The sequence below is a fragment of the Lontra canadensis genome, unplaced genomic scaffold (genome assembly GCF_010015895.1).
Source record: "Lontra canadensis isolate GAN:19392208 unplaced genomic scaffold, GSC_riverotter_1.0 scaffold171, whole genome shotgun sequence".
Classification (NCBI taxonomy): domain Eukaryota; kingdom Metazoa; phylum Chordata; class Mammalia; order Carnivora; family Mustelidae; genus Lontra; species Lontra canadensis.
The window spans coordinates 1,716,134-1,735,102 of record NW_022631165.1 but is presented as its reverse complement, the minus strand read 5'-3'; the positions used below and the strand labels follow the sequence as shown (position 1 = coordinate 1,735,102).

At 66.1% G+C, this 18,969-nt stretch overlaps 1 protein-coding gene across 4 annotated transcripts; it reads left to right on the top strand.

Annotated features, from left to right (window-relative positions):
• Positions 1–1,876: 1,876 nt before the first annotated feature.
• CASKIN1 (CASK interacting protein 1) lies at positions 1,877–18,923 on the top strand. 4 transcript variants are annotated; one of them, XM_032846133.1, is made up of 21 exons: positions 1,877–2,072; positions 7,191–7,242; positions 7,350–7,447; positions 7,650–7,795; positions 7,886–7,981; positions 8,114–8,244; positions 8,722–8,830; positions 8,910–9,018; positions 9,111–9,205; positions 9,385–9,502; positions 9,634–9,672; positions 10,524–10,625; positions 10,718–10,806; positions 10,883–10,967; positions 11,055–11,146; positions 11,972–12,082; positions 12,164–12,265; positions 13,619–13,757; positions 13,838–15,874; positions 16,546–16,975; positions 17,526–18,923. In XM_032846133.1, exons 1-21 carry the CDS (start codon positions 1,979–1,981, stop codon positions 17,623–17,625), a joined length of 4,374 nt encoding a protein of 1,457 aa, XP_032702024.1. In that variant the 5' UTR covers positions 1,877–1,978; the 3' UTR covers positions 17,626–18,923. The 4 variants fall into 4 exon arrangements, with proteins under 4 accessions (XP_032702024.1, XP_032702025.1, XP_032702027.1 ...); XM_032846134.1 differs by lacking the exon at positions 9,634–9,672; XM_032846136.1 differs by lacking the exons at positions 11,972–12,082; positions 12,164–12,265.
• The last annotated feature ends 46 nt before the right edge of the window (positions 18,924–18,969 follow it).

Here is an 18,969-nt window from a genome sequence, read left to right as displayed (position 1 = left end):
CACCATACCCACAGAAGCCACTTAGTGAGCACTTACTAAGCTTGACTGCAAAGTGCTTTGTGGATACCATCACAAGTAATCCCCAAGCAACTCACGGAAAGCTCTCATTCTCAGCCCTATTTTACAGAAGGGAAACCAAGGCTCAGAAAGACAAAGTGACCAGAAGAACAAACCCAGTAAGAGGCAGAACTGGGACAAATGCCGAGGCAAGTGTGGGTTCAAAGCTCAGACTCATGACCTTGAGATTCTAGGGCCTTATGACCATGAGGTTCAAAGCTCAGACTCATGACCTTGAGATTCTAGAAGCCTCAGCCTTCTTCATCTGTAAAATGGGCACAGTAAATCTATGAAGTGACCACCAATGTACCTGACCTAGCAGATGCCCCAGAAGTGGTCACGATGAAGAATAGGAGGAAAGGGCCTTTCTGTTTAGGGACGCCCCCATCCCCACCCCCTGTGATCCCAGCATGTGCTGGGAGAGCTAGACTTACTCCCTAAACTCCAAGGAAGACCCCATGTTGGGGATGGTCAGCCGCCTGGATCAGGTCAAGCCTGCTGCTTCCTCACCGTCCCCCAAGCCTGGCCATCTTCCTCCTGCACCTTCTTGATGGTCTGGCTGTAGGAAGAGGAGTGTCAGGCCATCATATGTGCAGACCCCTCCGAAAACTCTTGACAGGTTTTACCTGGAAAGGTGATGATCTGCCCGTCCTGCAGATGAGGAGAGTGAGACTAAGCCAGGACTCAGACCCCAACCCATCTGTCTGTAGGATACTGCAGCCTGGACAAGGGTGCCCAGACTGTGCCCAGGTCAGAGGGGTGAGACCTCTGTGCATGTGTACGTGTGTGGGGGTGTGCTCACACTTGCGTGTGGGGCAGGCAGGGGCGCATGAGGGCGTGGGGGGCTGGTCAGTGTTTGTGGGGCAGGACTGTCCTTGCCCCAGGGCTCCCAGGGTCTGTCGCTGGAGGCTGGAGGGTTAACAGACTTTGTGGGGGATCAGGTGGGTGCTGGGCAAGACTGTGACCCCATGGGTGCTGAGGATGGGGGATTGAGCCCCTATATGTGGTAGGTGTGTGGGGCTGCACCCCAGTTGGTGCTGGGGGACGGCAGTGGGGTTAGGGTTCAGGTTGAGGCTGGGGGGCAGGGAGCTGTTGCCCTGCATTGTTTATGGAGAGAGCCGCGGCTGCACGGGAAGAAGCAGCAGTTGGGGGTGGGGGTGCGGGTTCCCTGACACCGAATTCATTATTGGGAGATTCCTCTTCACAATCCCTCGACACCTCCCACGGGAACCACGGGCCAGAAATGTCTGACAGCCTCTGGCAGGCCGGCTCCCGTGCCGCTGCGGGTGCCCGGGTCTCTCGGCGCCCGGGTCCCCGCCCGCCCACTGCCTCCGAGTCCCTCCCCCCTTGGGTCCCGCAGCCTCTGGAAGCCTCTCTCAGGCTCAGCCTCGCGCCGCCGCCGTGCCGGGGCTCCGTGTCCAGCCCCCACCCTGGCGGCTGCCGTCCCCGGCCCCTGGCGGTCGCCCCGGGCCGCCGGCTGTCCGCAGAGGCCCGCCCGGCCGGCGCGGCCCGCACGTGGGGAGGGGGCGTCTCGGGAGCACGGGGCCCGGTGTAGGGGCGGAGCCAAGGAGCCGGGCGCGCGGCCGGCGCGGGCGGACGGAGGTCAGCGGCCGCAGGAGGGGGACCCAGGCGTCCGGGAGGCGGCGCCAGGTGCCGCGCCCCCGCCCTGGGCCGCCCCCCGCCCGTGACGCGCTCCCCGCCCCTCGGCGCCGGGAGCCCGAGTCCGAGCCCGAGCCCAAGCCCGAGCCCGAGCCCGAGCCCGAGCCCGAGCCCGAGCCCGAGGACGGCGCGGGGCGCGGGCGGCGGCGGAGGCGGCGGGGGAGGCAGGAGGATGCGGCCGGGGCCGCGGGGCCGCCGCCGCCGCCTCTGAGCCGCGCCGAGCGCACGGAGCGCAGCCGCGTCGCTGCGGCCCGGCCGCGCCATGGGGAAGGAGCAAGAGCTGGTGCAGGCGGTGAAGGCGGAGGACGTGGGGACCGCGCAGAGGCTGCTGCAGAGGCCGCGGCCCGGGAAGGCCAGTGAGTGCGGGGGGCGCGGGCGCGCGGGGGCCCCGCGGGCGCCGACCCCCCCACATACCCCTCCGGGCGCGGGGCGGCGAGGGGGATGCTGTCGGGTCCCTGGGGGCGGGGCGGGGCCAGCAGCGCCCGGACCCTCGGTCCGTACCCCCGCCCCGGGCGCCGGAGGAGGGGCGGCTCCGAGCGCCCGGGGCCCCCCAGCCAGCCCTCCCCAGAACGGCACCTGGCCACGGGCGTCCCCCTCCCTTCCCGGGCTACGGGCTGACAGCTGGAGGGCTCTGTTGGACTATCAAAGGGCGAGGCGGATGCCACCCCCACTTCCCCACCGTGGAGAGAGGGAGGGGGCCCTGGCGGTGAGGGGCGACCACAGGGCTGGCGGTCCCTGTCAGACCTCCTCCACGCCCCATGTTTAATAACACGCTTTGCAGGGAATGGGGGGCAGGACCATGCTGGGGGTGTGGCTGCCCAGGCATGGCCGGCTGGGGGCCATTTACTCATGGGGGAGCAGAGGCCCAAGGTCGCCCAGCCCAGGGCAGGCTGGGCTCCAGGCAGGTGTAGACCCTGCCACAGACCCTGGTCCTCTCTGGCTTCCCTGCCCGGAAAGGGGCTGGGGAGGAGGGGGGAGGGGGCTCCCACTAGCCATCCTGAGCTTGCGCTGTGAGGGCCCCTGGGAAGGGTTGGGAGCTTGGAGTCCTGATCCTAGCACTCATCCCAGCTCAGCCCAGAGCCTCCCCCGGGGCCCCTGGAGATGGATGGATGGGTGTGTGAACCAGCTGCGTGTGCGGCTGCGCACGTATGGCCATGTCAGTGTGTCGGGGCACCTGTGCGGGCGCAGACAAGGCTCCGCAGGATGGCACGTGGGGTCGGAGTGCCCCATGCCCCACCCCACCCCCAGAGACTCTAGGTAACCCAGGGAGGCCCCTCCCCTTTCTCCAGGAAGCGTGCTGAGAACTGAGCTGGCCTTGGGGCTGGTGGCCCTGGGCAGGTCCTTGAGCAGCAGGAGGACTCCTCCCGCTGCAACCCCGTCTGCTCTGTGCGGTTCCAGAACCTTGTGGGGTCCCAGATACAGGCTGGCTCTGCCTTCCACACCGGGGCCCAGGGCTGGTCTGCCAGCTGGGGCTGGCTTCAGGGCCTCAGGGCTCAGAAAGGGATTGCTTCCAGGCAGAGGTACCCGTAGCTGAGCCTTGAAAGCAGGTGGAGGGGTTGAGAGGTGGAAGGCTAGGTAACGGTTTCCACCTAGTGGCCATGGGACCTTGGGCGCCGCTGACTCCAGTTCTCCAGGCCTCAGTCTCCTCACCTGTAGGATGGGGACACTTGGGGTCCCTGCCTCATAGCATTGCTGGAAGAACATGGGAAAGCACACAGGAAGTCCAGGCCTTTCTTAAGTCCTCAGGAAATGCTGACTTGGACTGTTTCCTGAGGCAGCCCGGGATGGGTTTCCAGGGAAGTGGGGCATCCGGTTCAGTCGTACTGGGGTGGTGTGGGGACTTGTCCCTTTACCCAGGTGTCCACGTGAAACTTGTATTTGTCCCTGCCTGGTCTGCTTTCTGGGAGAGACACCTGCCCTGGCCCCCGTATCTGGGCCCTCTGACTCACAGGGGCGGGCATAATAAGTCAGACTGAGAAATCCCTCCATGAATTAGCTCAGTTGTCATGGCAACACTGGCCTGCTTTGGAGTAAGATGTATTTTGATTCAGCAAAGTGCAGCTGGAGTTTGGGCCATGGGGTGGGGGGCACCCAGTGGTGCTCTCTCAGGCACCCCACCCCCGGCCGGACTCCAGACGGCTTCCCATGACTCATGTTTCCATGACCTCCACCCCCTGCTGGCACCTTCCCGCCACCCCAACACCTGAGTGTTGCTCTGGGGTCTGTCGGCCCTGCCATCCCGCCTCGAAGGGACCCTCCCCTGTCATGCATGCTCGGGCACTGTGACCCTCGGCCCCTGTCCTTGAGAGACACTGCTCTGGAGGGAGCTTCCCAGGGTGGGGCCGGCCTCCTGCTAAGCAGGGACATCTGCCCTTTTTTCTGGCCCCACGTCCCCTACCCCGAATTCACAGCAACCTACAGACCAGTGCGCCTGCGTCCTCTCACCTTGGCCCACTAATGCTTCCCTTGCAGCGTCGGGCCCAGAGCTCTGGGCCTGCCCTAGGGAGGCTGAGGGAGTGCCCTGCCGTGTGCTACCAACAGAGGCCAGGACCACATCCCTACAGGAGACAGACGTGGCTCTGTGGGCCGGCGGACCAGGGGCTTCTGTGGTTGGAGGAGCCTCTGGGCAGGGCGTAGAGGGAGGCCACAAGGCCAGGGTGGGAGAGGGGCTGAGGCCAGCTCCGCCAGGGCCTCTGCAGCCTGGAGTTTGGGGCTGACCTCAGAAGCAGGATGGTCCCAGGAAAGCGGATAGAGGACTGAGTGACAGGAGCTGGGAGAGCCCACGATGTGGGGTGGGGTGGGGATGAAGTCTGTGCTCATTACCCACGTGGTAGCTGTAGGACCTAGTGCCCTTGTGGAAAAAAGAAAGGGGCTCCTGGGAGGGGTTTCTGGGGACTTCATCTTGGTTCCCACTTGTCGTCACATCCATGCCCCCTTCCCCCGTCCCTGCTCAGGCCCCTCCAGCCATGCCTGCTCCAGCTTCATTCAGAGCACCTGTCTCCCTGGGAACCCAGGGTCCCCCCTGCGAATTGGGGGGTGCTCCAAGATCTCAGGCTCCCCTCCACTTTCTTCTCTGAGGAGACCTGCAGAGGGAGTGGGTGAGATGACCTCGTGAGACCCCCACCTTGTGTAGCGAGTAGTCTTCCGGATGGAGACTCCACCTCCCCACTGGTGTCTGTGCGCGGTCCTGGGTCTTGACCTCTAGCCCCTTTAAAATGTCAGTGCCAGCCGCGGTGGCCATGCTAGGGGTGAGGGAACTAACAAAAAGTGGCAGCAAACATCAGAGCCGGGCAAAGTTATTCTGGGGGGAGACCAGCCTGAGCGCGGCCCTGGTGAGGGAGGGGGCGCTCCAGGACAGTAGTGTAGGGGGTCAGGGATATCAGTTCAGGACAGTTTGCCCAACATCTTGTAGGTGCCCGGTTCTGTCTCAGCCACCAAAGATACAACAGCGAGCAAAATAGATTTTAAAAAACCCTCATCCTTTTGGAGCCTGTACTTTAGTGATGGAGATGGACAACAGCCAAGATAACTGGTAGTGATAGCAGGAGAGAGAAATACAGCAGACACAGGACAGGATGGGGTTGCCATTCTATATGGGGAGCCCAGCGGGACTCCTCGGAGCAGGTGATGTGGATGCAGTCCTGAGGACGTGAGGGAGGGAGCCGTGGGGATAACTGGGGGAAGAACAGCATCCCACACATATACACAGCATGTGTAAAGGCCCTGTGGCAGGGGCGGCTGGTGTGTGGGAGCATCATCAAGGAGGCTTATGTGGCTGGAAGACGGGTGATGCGAGAGGAGGGCTATGTCTTATAGGGCCATTGTCCAGGGCTGGCCCTCAGCCCCCGCGACATGGGAGCTGTTGGGGGGTCTTCAGGAGAGGGAGGGGTGGCTCTGGGATCTGACTCATGTTCTCACAGGGTCCCCCTGACCTCAGAGGTATGGAGGACAGACCAAGGGGCAGGGCAGAAGCAAGGATGCCAGTAGGGAAGTGATGGCAGTGATCCTTTGGGAGAGGCTGGCCTGGTCAGGGCGGGGACACGGCTGTGGTGGGAAGTGGTAGGATTCCGGGTATGCCTTGAGATGGTCTTGAACAAAGAACCAATAGGATTTGCTGATGGAGATACTTTAAGCTACTTTTAGGGCTGACTCCGAGGTTTTGGCCTGGACCACTGAGGGAAGGGTGGCGTCGCTGCCCCCTCAGATGGACGTCGGGGCCAGCAAAGTGAGCAGAGGGAAGGAGTAGGATGTGGAGAAACGTCTGCCCTGTCCTGTGCGTGAGGAGCCCCTCACAGAGGGCTGGGGTGGGAGTCCCACAGAACTAACATTGGTAGCTGCGGCTTACGGACAGACTCCGCGCCAGACCCTTCATGCTCTAACGGTGGATACGCCCTTAGGCCTCTGAGGCTGGTCCCCTTAGTCTCCCTTGAGCTCAAGGCCAAGGCCATAGGGCTAGTAAGGGCCCAGTGTGAGTTTGAACTCGGGTCCATCTGCCTTTGTGGGCTTTGTGGGCCATCGGGGCTGAGGCTGGAGCTGCTCAGGATGCTGTGGGTCACCCAGCAGGTCCTGGAGCAGCCCCTCTGTGACTCGACTCCCTTGGGTTCCTGCTCTCGGGGACCCCCACCCCCACCCCTGTCCTAGGCCTGGACAAAGGGGCTTCTGTCCTGCCGGCCCCTCCCTCACAGAGTGACTGACCCACAAATGGGTTATGTAACCATGGCCCAGACAGGCAGGGGCTTGGCCTGAGGCCGGCTGGCCCCGAGCCCACAGGGAGGGCGTCAGGGGGCTCCCCTCCTCCAGCAGTCAGCTGGGGGAGGCCAAGACCGGGGAGGCCCAGGAGGAAACTGGGGCCGCAAAGGGAGGGCTTGGGCCCTTCGGGCTTCGGGCAGACTGATCCCAGGACCCAGATGGGCTCCCAGAGATGTGGTGGCCGTTCCGGTGTGGTCACGCAGGGCCACCAGCCCACCCGCCTGCCTCCCCTTCCTGCCCCACCAGGCGGGACTCATCCACACGGGCAGGCCCAGGGCTCGGACTGGGGGGAGGCTGCACCCTGAATATGCAGATCTTCCCCCAGAGATACCCCAATTTCCGGGTGTTCCAGCCTTCCCAGGCCACCCCCGGCCCCATCTGGGTCCTTCTGAGAAACAGATTGTGCCGGCTCTCTCCCGCCACCAGCAGGTGCTTCGCCAGCGTCCCCGAGGAGGGGGTGCGTGTGCACATGAGTGTGTGTGCCTGTGTGGGTGCACGGCTCTGGCTTCCGTCCTCGTGTGGGGACAGGCCCAGAGCCCTTGGCTCTCTGAACTTGCCAACCCCTTCGTTCGGTGGGAAGCCGGGGTCCAAAAGCTGAGCTCAGGGGAGGAGCTGAACGAACCAAGTGTTTCTTGAAAGACTGAAGACAGCTTTGGCTCTGGGGTCCGGCTGCCCACAGGGGCTGGCCGGAGCCCCCCACACTGTCTCTCTCCCACCCCCACTAGAGCTCCTGGGCTCCACCAAGAAGATCAATGTCAACTTTCAGGACCCTGACGGGTGAGTTCTCAGACAGGGAGTACCAGGCTAGCATGGGGTGCGGGGGGGCCCCTGTGGAAGGCTGGGTTGCCGGGCTCCTTGCCCATGCCTGCCCATCCCTGCCCCAGGTTCTCTGCCCTGCACCACGCAGCCCTGAATGGCAACACAGAGCTGATCACCCTGCTGCTGGAGGCCCAGGCTGCTGTGGACATCAAGGACAATAAAGGCAAGGCTGGCCAGGGACCTCAGAGCAGGGGTAGGGGGTCAAGGGCCGGGGCAGAGTCCCTAGAGAGGGAGAGGCTCCAGACCAGAGTCTCCCTGTGGGTGGAGGGGGCTTGTCCTGGGCTTAGTGCCCTGCAGGCCGGGTGTGGGTGCAGGGTCAAGGGCCAGCTCCCAATGGCCCCCACTCCACCCCTGGCTGCGCCCAGGCATGCGGCCGCTGCACTATGCGGCCTGGCAGGGGCGGAAGGAGCCCATGAAGCTGGTGCTGAAGGCGGGCTCAGCGGTGAACATCCCATCCGACGAGGGCCACATCCCTCTGCACCTGGCAGCCCAGCACGGCCACTACGACGTGGTAAGGGACACCCCCCCGGGGAGCGGGGTGCTGGGGCAGCATGAGCCCCACAGCCACCGGGGGTGCTGACCATGTGCCGTGGGCCCATAGTCGGAGATGCTGCTGCAGCACCAGTCGAACCCGTGCATGGTGGACAACTCGGGGAAGACGCCCCTGGACCTGGCCTGTGAGTTCGGCCGCGTTGGGGTAAGTCTCTCCAGAGTGCTGCGTGGGGCTCTGTCAGCCCCGGCTGCCCCCCAGGAGGGGTGGCAATGGGGAGACGCCCCTGTGACCCCCTGCCCCGCCCCCGGGACCCCCTCTCTCTGACCCTCCCTCAAGGTGGTCCAGTTGCTCCTGAGTAGCAACATGTGTGCGGCCTTGCTGGAGCCCCGGCCGGGGGACGCCACGGACCCCAACGGCACCAGCCCCCTGCACCTGGCGGCCAAGAACGGCCACATTGACATCATCAGGTATGGCCGTGTGCGGGGCCAGCGGGTGGCGGGTGGACCCGGCTGTGGACTTCCTGCTTCTGCGGTGACATCATAAGCCATGGGATGTGGTCAGGCTGCCTGGACCCACCCGGAAAAGGGTGCCCTGGAGGGGGCTGGGGAATGCACCACGGCTACAGCCCCAGGTCTGGGCTCTGTTGGGCTCCCGCCACATGCTGGGCAATCTTGTGGAGACACTACCATTTCTGAGACTCAGTTTTCCCCTCTGTAAAGTGGGCATCCCAGCTGTGGCTGTACTAGGATGACCCAACAGCAGTTCCCATCAGTGTGGGGCCCCCCGGGGGGGGGCAGCACTTCCACAAATGCTCAGTCACTGTCACACGCCGTGTTGTTGGACAGGGCGGTCCTGGGCATGGGGGCCCAGCAGGCAGGATGGGATGGAAGGCTCCTATTGTAAGGGGCTGCCTGCTCCCACCCGCCCGCCCGCCTTCCTTCCAGACTCCTCCTCCAAGCTGGCATCGACATTAACCGCCAGACCAAGGCCGGCACGGCCCTGCACGAGGCCGCACTCTGTGGGAAGACGGAAGTGGTTCGGCTCCTGCTGGATGTGAGTCAGGGGGCCGAGGGGGCGGGGGCTGGTGGGAGCATGGGGTCTCCTGACGGGCCACCCCCTCTGGCGCATACAGAATGGGATTAACGCCCACGTGAGGAACACCTACAGCCAGACGGCCCTGGACATCGTGCACCAGTTCACCACGTCCCAGGCCAGCAAGGAGATCAAACAGCTGCTGCGAGGTGGGCCTGGGGCCGGGGCTGGGCGCTGAAGTGGGGGGGCTCCGGCCAGGCCAGCTCCCAGGACTTGGGGGCTCTGCTTCCTGTGTCCCCAGAGGCCTCGGCGGCCCTGCAGGTCCGGGCAACCAAGGATTATTGCAACAATTACGACCTGACCAGTCTCAACGTGAAAGCTGGGGACATCATCACGGTAAGGCCAGCCTGGGGCTGTGGGAGCAAGGACAGGCAGGACCCCGTGCACTAACCCCACACCCGTGCTGCAACTGGGGTGTCTGGGGTTCTGGGGGGGGAGGCCCAGGTTACCCACCCACTGGAGCTGGACCTGGAGGGGTGTCTCCCTGAGCGTGCTCCCCCACCTCATCTGGCCAGGTCCTTGAGCAGCATCCGGATGGCCGGTGGAAGGGCTGTATCCATGACAACCGGACAGGCAACGACCGGGTGGGCTACTTTCCATCATCCCTGGGCGAGGCCATTGTGAAACGAGCAGGCAAGTCCCACCCAGGCTTGGGCTTGGGGGCCAGAAGGAAGCAAGGTCACTGCTGGGTGGGGGGCCCCGAGTGGGGTCCTGCCAGCTGTCTTGTCGGCGTCCCCACACCAAGGCCCTCGTTTCTTTACCAGGCGGTGCCCACCAGCCGCTAGGAGTAGACAGGGATCCAGGTGGGTGGCACTCTTGCTCTCAAGCTCACGCCGAGGGAGGGAGGGGAGCAGGGGGCAGTGTAGTAAATGCGCCAGCAAACGTGCCCACTAATGGCATAAGCGGTGTGGGTGGAGACCCGCTTTTTATTTATTTTTATTAGTTTTGGGTAACATTCGGTGAGTCACCCATCGCATGGAGACCTGCTTTTAAGACAGGGTGCTCAGAGAAGAAACTGCAAAGTGGGAGGGACTGGCCCCGGGCAGAGCACCCAGGTGGCAGGAATGACTTATGCAAAGGCACTGGGGCAGAAGGAAGCATGGTGTCAGGGCCCCAAAGGAGGCCAGTATAGCATGGCCAGCTGGAGTGAGGAAGGGGGATGCAGGGCAAGGCCACAGGGCATGGATTGCTTTCAGGCAGGGGGTCGGCGAGATGGTTTACCTCCTAGAGGGGACGTGGACATTGACAGGTGAGGTGAGGGGACAGAGGGGGGCCGGTGAGGAGTCATGGCCAGCCCACCCAGGGTCATCTAGGCTTTTGGGGACTTCTTGCCTCTCCCTGCTCTCCTGGCGAGGAGGGGGTACACCCTCTGTGCTTCCCACCCCCCACCCAGGGCCACAGGGCCACTGGCGTGACAGCCTGGCCTAGGCCCTCTTGCCAGGGTGTCCTGCTCTCAAATGTCTAGGGTGGGGAGGGAACTTCTGAGGCTCTCTCAGCTCCTTGGAGACAGCGGGGGCCAGAGGAGGCTACAGTGCTGACCTGAGGGGCCTCTGCTCTGCCCAGGCTCTGGGGCCAGGCTGGGGGCACCCCTCACCGTGTCCAGTCCTCAGGCCTGGCTGGTTCAAGATACAGGGAGGCTGTGCTTGGCCTACAGGTCCTCGAGCCAGCGCTGAACCAAGCCCATCGCAGGCGGGCGGTTCATCAGGGCCCTCTGCACCCCCTGAGGAGATCTGGGTGCTGCGGAAGCCTTTTGCAGGTAAGTGGGGGAGCTCTGGAGGTCAGGGCAGGAGGCGTCTCCTGGGGTAGGGCCGGGCCAGTGCCTGCTGATGGGGTGCCTCATGCCCACAGGTGGGGACCGCAGTGGCAGCTTGAGCAGCGTGGCCGGAGCCAGAGGCAGTGGGGGCCACACCCTGCATGCAGGCTCGGAAGGGGTCAAGGTAGGTGGTCTGGGGAGAGGGTTGGGGCGGCCGGGGCACCGAGCAGCGCCGGCCAGCCCGCCTATCTGGGTTGTAGCTCCTGGCAACAGTGCTCTCCCAGAAGTCCGTCTCCGAGTCCAGCCCCGGGGACAGCCCCGTCAAGCCTCCAGAAGGCTCCGCAGGTAAGAGCAAGGAGGCAATACCACCCGCCCGGCCAGGAGGCGGCCCCCCTGAGCTACCCCCGCCCCACCACACCCTCTCCTCTCCAGGTGCGGCCCGGGCCCCGCCTCCAGCGGCCCTCGCCGGGCAGGTGTTCGGGGACCAGCCCCCCAGGAAGCTGGAGCCAGCATCGGAGGGCAAGGTACAGGGCCCGGGCTGGCCGTGGGGAGGGGCTCCCGGGCAGCCTGCTTGGTCTGGCCACTGCGTGGCTGGGGGCCCTTGACAGGCCAGACCCGTACTTCTGTCCGTCTGTCAGTCCGTGCGTGTAGGTGTTGTCTCTTGCGTGGGTCGTGTGTGTGAGCTGGTGCATCCGGGAAGTGTGACGTGGGTGTGAGGTGAGCAAGGGCTGTGCCTGCGTGTGGGTGGTGACGGCGAGCCGGGCACGTGCGCCTGTGTGTGTGTGTGTGCGTGTGTGTGCACGCCCTGCGCGCACCGGCGTGTGTGTGCCTGAGGCATGGGTGTGAGGCAAGACCAGGTGTGTGTAGGGGTGAGAAGGGCCCCGTGTGCTGGGAAGGTGCGAGCGGCTGGCTGTGTCCTCCCGCACCTCTGGACAGAGCCCACCTGCTCAGGAGTGGAGGGGCTCCTCCGAGCGGCACCGTCTGCGGCCGCATTCCCGAGCCCCCCCTCCCGCCCCCAGCCCCTCTAGTGGGGGCACCACAGGGTGTCCCTGGTGCAGGAACAGGGAGGCAGGGAGGGGACGGGCAGGGAAGCCTGCAGCTCGGATGGCAGCCGGACCCTTCTGCTGGAGATCGTGGGAGGAGGCGGGATGGCCGATGGAGCTGGTGGCGGCGGCAGCATCCGGGAGCACAGCGAGAGGAGGAACTCCAGGGCCAAGCTGCCCCCGGGGCCCGGCTACAGGGGGAGCAGCGGACAGCAGACTGAGCAGCCGAGCGGACGAGGACCCGGCCCGGTGGCCGGGGTGCACGGCTGGCGGGCGAGCCTGCAGCGCCTGCCTTGTGTCTTCCAGAGCACCGAGGCCGTGAGCCAGTGGCTCTCCACGTTCCAGCTGCAGCTCTATGCCCCCAACTTCGTCGGCGCTGGCTATGACCTGCCCACCATCAGCCGCATGACTCCGGAGGTGAGGCGCCCAGAAGCTGGCCATGGGCTGTGACTGAGCTCAGGCCCTGGCCTCCCGCTCATGGGCCTCTCCTCTACCTAGGACCTCACGGCCATTGGGGTCACCAAGCCAGGCCACAGGAAGAAGATCACCGCAGAGATCAGCGGCCTGAGCATCCCTGACTGGCTGCCTGAGCACAAACCCGTAAGGCTCCCTGCACCCCAGTGGCTGTGCCCGGGGCGCTCAGACAGACAGACAGACTGACTGCTTCCCTGGCTACAGCTCTCATCCACCCTCTGTCCGTCACGGGCACTGGAGCCAGCCTTCCCGGGGCAGGAGCAGGGGCGGCAGCCTCCAGGCCAGGAAACCTTGTCAGGGCAAGGGGACCCTGAAGCCAGGCGGGTGTCCCTCGGCAGTGCCTGGGCCCCTTCTGCCTTAGGCAGCCACAGCCACACCACGTGGCAGTCGGCAGCGCTGCCCACCGCGTGCACACCCAGACCCCATAGAGGACCCCGTGTGGACGGGAAGGGCTGGCGCGCATCCAGGCCTGTGCATGGGGGCATGTGTGTCTGCTTCGTGTACACAGACAGCACACGTGCACCAAATGTAGTCGAGGCGCCTGCTGACGCGTGCATGCCCACCCCCACACTTAGAGCGGCACGTGCCGGCTGTGTGGACAGTGGACACCCACACAGACCGCGGGCTGTGCCGTCCCCAGCACTCACCCGTGCTGCGACAGGGTCTGGGGCTGGGGAAGCCGGGCCCGAGGCCAGTTGCATCTACGCTGCCTGGGAGCCCCGCGCCGAGTTCTAGGAGAGAGCCCCCTGCCCCCCGAAGGGCCTGGGGCTGTCGGCTGGTGACAGGCGTGTTCCTGCTCTCCTGGCCTGCCTCAGCCCACTCAGTCAGCGGCTCAGGGGTGCTCCCAATGTGCACGTCCCTGTCCCGTGGGCTTCATGCTGCTCTGTGCACCTGGGGGGAACCAAGTGTGCCGCGTGCTGGTGGGTGAGTGGTGTCCAGCCGCAGGAGTGGACAGGTGGCTCTGGGTGAAGAGCATCATGGGTATTTCCTTGCGTGTGTGCTGTGGCTATGTGACCAGTGCCCAGCATGGGTGTGGAAATGGGCGTGAGCGTGACGTGGAGGGTGTTGGTGCCCGTGTATGGCTGGGATGCAGGCTGCAAGTGTGTGTGTGTGTGTGTTTCTGGCCGGTGGTGCCGTGTGTCTGTGTCCGTGATGTTGCAAGTCGTGTCCCCTGGGTGCTATCCCCGTGGCTGCCTTGGCAGGTGAGGGAGCGTGTGTTTCCCCTCCCCCGGATGGTGTCGTGAGGATAGGGTTGTCCCTGTGTGTGTGTTTGCGTGTGTCCGCACAGGCATGTGAGCTGGCCTTGGGCTCCTACTGAGGTCGCGCTATCTCCAAAGCTGACACCTCTGGCCTGTCCATTTTGTCCTTCTGTCTGTCTGTGCCAGGCTGGCCCGGTGCCCCTACCCCTGAAAGCTCGGAGCAGTGAGCAGGGTGTGGCCCACCAGCTTGGGCTGCCCTTGGTGTCCTCCTACTCCACAGGCGAACCTGGCGGTGTGGTTGTCCATGATCGGCCTGGCCCAGTACTACAAGGTGCTGGTGGACAATGGCTACGAGAACATCGACTTCATCACTGACATCACGTGGGAGGACCTGCAGGAGATCGGCATCACCAAGCTGGGTGAGGCGCAGGCCCCGGCTCCCTCCGTCTCCCAGTCCCTACCCCTGTCCCGGGCCTGACCGGCCCCGTGCCCCACTCAGGACACCAGAAGAAGCTGATGCTGGCGGTGAGGAAACTGGCGGAGCTGCAGAAGGCAGAGTACGCCAAGTACGAGGGGGGACCCCTGCGCCGGAAGGCCCCGCAGTCGCTTGAAGTCATGGCCATTGAGTCGCCAACCCCAGCGGAGCCGGCCCCTGCTGAGTGCCAGTCTCCTAAGATGACCACCTTCCAGGACAGCGAGCTCAGTGGCGAGCTGCAGGCTGCCATGACGGGCCCGGCAGAGGGCGCTACCGCCACCACTGCCGAGAAGCCCTCCAATCACCTGCCCCCCACGCCGAGGGCCTCCATGCGGCCGGAGCCCAGCCTGGGTGGACAGGCACGGCACATGAGCAGCTCTCAGGAGCTGCTGGGTGATGGGCCTCCCGGGCCTGGCAGCCCCATGTCACGGAGCCAGGAGTACCTGCTGGACGAGGGGCCGGCTCCCGGCACCCCTCCCAAGGAGAGCCGGCCCAGCCGCCACGGCCACAGCGTCAAGCGGGCCAGCGTACCCCCGGTGCCGGGCAAGCCGCGGCAGGTCCTTCCGCCGGGGGCCAGCCACTTCACACCCCCTCAGACGCCCACTAAAGCCCAGCCAGGCTCCCCTCAGGCCCTGGGGGGGCCTCACGGTCCCACCCCAGCCACAGCCAAGGTGAAGCCCACTCCACAGCTGCTGCCACCAGCAGAGCGGCCCATGTCACCCCGTTCACTGCCCCAGTCGCCCACACACCGTGGCTTTGCCTACGTGCTCCCCCAGCCTGTGGAGAGCGATGCCGGGCCCGCGCCTCCCGGGCCTGCCCCTGCGGCTGTGCCCCCGCCCGTGCCCACGCTGTGCCTGCCTCCGGAGGCCGACGCGGAGCCAGGGCGGCCCAAGAAGCGCGCCCACAGCCTGAACCGCTATGCAGCATCCGACAGCGAGCCGGAGCGGGACGAGCTGTTGGTGCCAGCGGCCGCAGGGCCCTATGCCACAGTCCAGCGGCGTGTGGGCCGGAGCCACTCGGTGCGAGCGCCCGCCGGCACCGACAAGAACGTCAACCGCAGCCAGTCCTTTGCCGTGCGGCCCCGGAAGAAGGGGCCGCCCCCGCCCCCGCCCAAGCGTTCCAGCTCAGCCATGGCCAGCGCCAACCTGGCCGATGAGTCGGCCCCGGATGCTGAGACAGAGGGGGCTGGGACCGAGGAGGGCCGGCTGGGGGTGCGGGCACAGCGCCGGCGGGCTAGTGATCTGGCCGGCAGCGTGGACACAGGCAGTGCCGGCAGCGTGAAGAGCATCGCAGCCATGCTAGAGCTGTCCTCCATTGGGGGCGGGGGCCGTGCGGCCCGCAGGCCCCCGGAGGGCCACCCCACACCTCGCCCTGCCAGCCCGGAGCCAGGCCGGGTTGCCACAGTGCTGGCCTCCGTGAAGCATAAGGAAGCCATCGGGCCTGACGGTGAGGTAGTGAACCGGCGTCGCACGCTCAGCGGGCCCGTGACGGGACTTCTGGCCACTGCCCGCCGGGGGCCTGTGGAGTCAGGGGGGCCCGCAGATCACGGCCACTTTGTGGAGGACGGTGCCACCCGGCAGCGGTCTCGAGGCCCAGCCAAGGGTGAGGCGAGTGCGGAGGGCCCGCCCCTGGCCCGGGTGGAGGCCAGTGCCACGCTCAAAAGGCGCATCCGAGCCAAGCAGAGCCAGCAGGAGAACGTCAAGTTCATCCTGACTGAGTCTGACACGGTCAAGCGCCGGCCCAAGGCCAAGGAGCGGGAGGCAGGTCCCGAGCCGCCCCCGCCACTGTCCGTGTACCAGAACGGCACAGGCACCGTGCGCCGCAGACCCACCTCGGAGCAGGCTGGGCCCCCTGAGCTGCCCCCACCACCCCCACCTGCAGAACCCCCGCCCTCCGACCTGTTGCACCTTCCCCCCCTGCCCCCACCTGACACCGATACCCGGAAGCCAGTGAAGCCGCCAGTCTCTCCCAAACCCGTGCTGGCTCAGCCTGTGCCCAAGATCCAGGGCTCACCGACACCTGCCTCCAAGAAGGTGCCGCTGCCAGGTCCTGGCAGCCCAGGTAGGTGAAGGAGCCAGCTGGGGAGGGGGAGGGGCCCCTCCCCTCCCCACCTCGCCACTGCATGATCTGAGGGGGTTTCCTCTTCTTGGATTTGAGCCAAGGCCAGGTGGAATGGGGTGGAAAAGTGTCCTCAGACCCTCTCATCCACTCACCCGCTGCACAACTCTTGTGGCCCAGAACTGGGAGGAGGGTGGATGTTCATCCCTTTGCTCAGTGAAGGAGGCACAGAAACCCGTGGACAACCGCACCTGTGGAGGGAGGTCAGGTGCACCATGCTGGGTCACGGAGATCTCTGACCAGGCTGGAGAGCGACCCCAGCAGGAGAGGGAGGGAGCGGGCTTCCAAGCAGAAGGATCAGAGGTGCAGAGGCCCTGTGGTATTCAAGCAACCCGAGGGCCAGTGATTGAGGCAGGCCACACCTGATGGGGGTCCAGGGTAGGGGGCGGACGGGGGTGGGGGGTGTCTGGAAGCGGTGGCGCGGGCAGGTATGCATAGCGAAGCGCGCCGCCTGGCGGCTGCGGGGAGCCAACGGTCGGAGGGGCAGCGGCCGGCTTCTCCGGGTCGGGGGACCAGGAGGGCCGCTGCCGCAAGGCTCCTGGCGGGACGCGCCGCGCGCGCGTAGCGCCACCTCCCTCCGTCCCACCCCGGTGCGAGTCTCCTCCTCCCCACAGAGGTGAAGCGCGCCCACGGCACGCCGCCGCCTGTGTCTCCCAAGCCGCCGCCGCCGCCCACGGCGCCCAAGCCGGCCAAGGCCGCCGCGGGGTTGCAGTCGGGCAGTGCCAGCCCGTCCCCCGCGCCCTCGCCGGCTCGCCAGCCGCCCACCGCCCTCGCCAAGCCGGCCAGCACGCCGCCCTCGCTGAGCGCCAGCCCCGCCAAGCCCCCGTCCCCCGGCGCGCCCGCGCTGCACGTGCCCGCCAAGCCTCCGCGCGCCGCCGCCGCCGCCGCCGCCGCCGCTGCCGCCGCCGGGCCCCCTGCCGCGCCCGACGGCGCCTCGCCGGGAGACAGCGCCCGCCAGAAGCTGGAGGAGACGAGCGCGTGCCTGGCGGCGGCGCTGCAAGCCGTGGAAGAGAAGATCCGGCAGGAGGACGCGCAGGGCGCACGGTAGGTGCGGGGCCGGGGGGCCGGTCCGGCGGGCCGGTCCGGCGGGGTGCGGGATCTGCGCGCCACCCTCACCCGCGCGCGCTCCGAGGCTGCGGCGCGCGGGCTGGAGTCGAGGGCGGGGCGGCGGGGGCATCGGGGCGGGGCGCGCGGGGCGGGGCCTGGGGCGGCGGGGGCGGGGACGAGTCGTGAGGGGCGGAGTCGCGGCCTGTGGAGCGGGGCAGCGGGACGCGGTCCAGCAGTGTGGGGCTGGGGGGAGTCGAGCCGTGAGGGGCGGGGCCCGGGGCAGCGGGGCGGGGTCGCGTCGTGCGAGGCAGGGCCTGGGATGGCCGGGTGGGGCTCCCCCTGTGTGAGGCGCGGACGGGGTCGAGTCGTCTGGGGAGCGACTCGGGGCGGCGGCGGCGGGGAGAGGGCGGGGATCGAGCCGTGCGGGGCGGAGTGGAGCCGTGCCGGGGGCCAGGGGGTAGCGGGGGCCGGGCAGAGGGGCCGCGGGCGGGGCCCCGGCGGGGTGTTCAGCGCCCGCGCCGCCCGCTGACGCCGCGCCCGCCCGCAGCCCCTCGTCGGCGGAGGAGAAGAGCACCGGCAGCATACTGGACGACATCGGCAGCATGTTCGACGACCTGGCCGACCAGCTGGACGCCATGCTGGAGTGACGCGGCCGCTCACGTCGGGACCGCCCGCGCCGCCCGGGTCCCGGCCCGCACACTGACCTTTACCTCAGGGTGGGCACCTCTGGGCGCAGCGCGAGCGGGCAGGGCGGCCAGCCGACGGGGACCAGGCGGGCGGGGTCGGGCCCATGCTGCCCGTCCCGGCACAAGCACAACGCCTGCGCCTGCGCCTGGGCCGGGCCTGGCCAGGGGACCCAAGGGCTCTGGGTGAACGCTGCTGCCCGGCGGGTGCCCGCTCCTGTCTGCTGCTCCCCGTGCAATAACTGCTGGGCTACCCGCCCGCCCAGGCCAGGCTTCTCCTGCTGGGGGTGGAGGAGGGGCGGCCCGGCCCCCTGCCCTGAGCCCAGGCTGGGCCTGCCCCGCCAGGCAGCGGGAGGCAGGCAGCCGCTCTGGCCCCTCCCCGATCTGTGGCAGAGCACAGGCCTATGCCCAGCACAGAACTGCCCAGTGGGGACCTCTGCCAGCCGCTCCAGCGCAGCACAAGGGGCTGGGGCTGGGGTTGCGCCCCTGCACCCTGTATCCCCCCAGAATATAAGCTATCGAGAGTATTAATTTATTGGGAATGAGCTGAGGCAGATTTCCCCAGAGAAACTAAAAGGTATAACTTTAACAAATATATATTTAAAGAAAAAAATATTATTGATTCTATAGAAAACCATTTACCAACTGTAAGGACACTGAAGTCTAGCTCAAGACAAAAGCTGTTAGAGGCCCTGGTCATCTGTCTGTCTATCCTTCCCTCCCTCTGTCCAGGAACCCTGGCCCAGTAGCACAAAACAGGAGGCTGGGGTCCGGCAGGGTCCATGCTCCGCTAGGGCCTCCCCATCCTCCCTCTCTCCTAACTTCTCTGCGTCTGAAGAACTTGAAGGATGTGCCTTGCTTGCTGCTGGGCTGTGTCCTCCACACCGAGGAGCTGGTGGGGAGGGCTCCCTGCCCTTCCAGGGTGCTGGTGGGAGGTGCGCCTGGGCTTTGGGGGAGCTGTGCGTGCAACGTGGGCACGCCAGGCAGGTGAGAGCGGTGGGCACAGGGCGTGCATGCCAGAGTGCGTGTGGCGCGTGTGATGGTGTGCCTGACCCTCCCTCCCCAGGGCCCCCCCATCCAAAGTCGCTCCGATGCTTCTGCTCATGGTCCCAGGCTATGTCATGTGGTCGTTCTTGCCCTCTCTTTTCTCTCTCCCCTCTTTCCAAAAAAGTACTGACTGGCCTCCTCTATTGTGTTTGCTGATCCACGTGTGTTGGGCACCACTTTGACATTTCTTAAAAAAAAACAAAACAAAACAAAAAAAAAAAAAACACCAAAAACCAGCGGTTGTGACGTGGGCGGGCAGAG

Excerpts from the sequence above, each read along its gene's own strand:
- CASKIN1 (XM_032846133.1), top strand. The coding sequence starts at position 1,979 with ATGGGGAAGGAGCAAGAGCTGGTGCAGGCGGTGAAGGCGGAGGACGTG. Across the intron at positions 10,807-10,882 it reads CAGGCTCGGAAGGGGTCAAG|CTCCTGGCAACAGTGCTCTC; the intron begins GTAGGTGGTCTG and ends TCTGGGTTGTAG. Across the intron at positions 11,147-11,971 it reads AGCCAGCATCGGAGGGCAAG|AGCACCGAGGCCGTGAGCCA; the intron begins GTACAGGGCCCG and ends TGTGTCTTCCAG.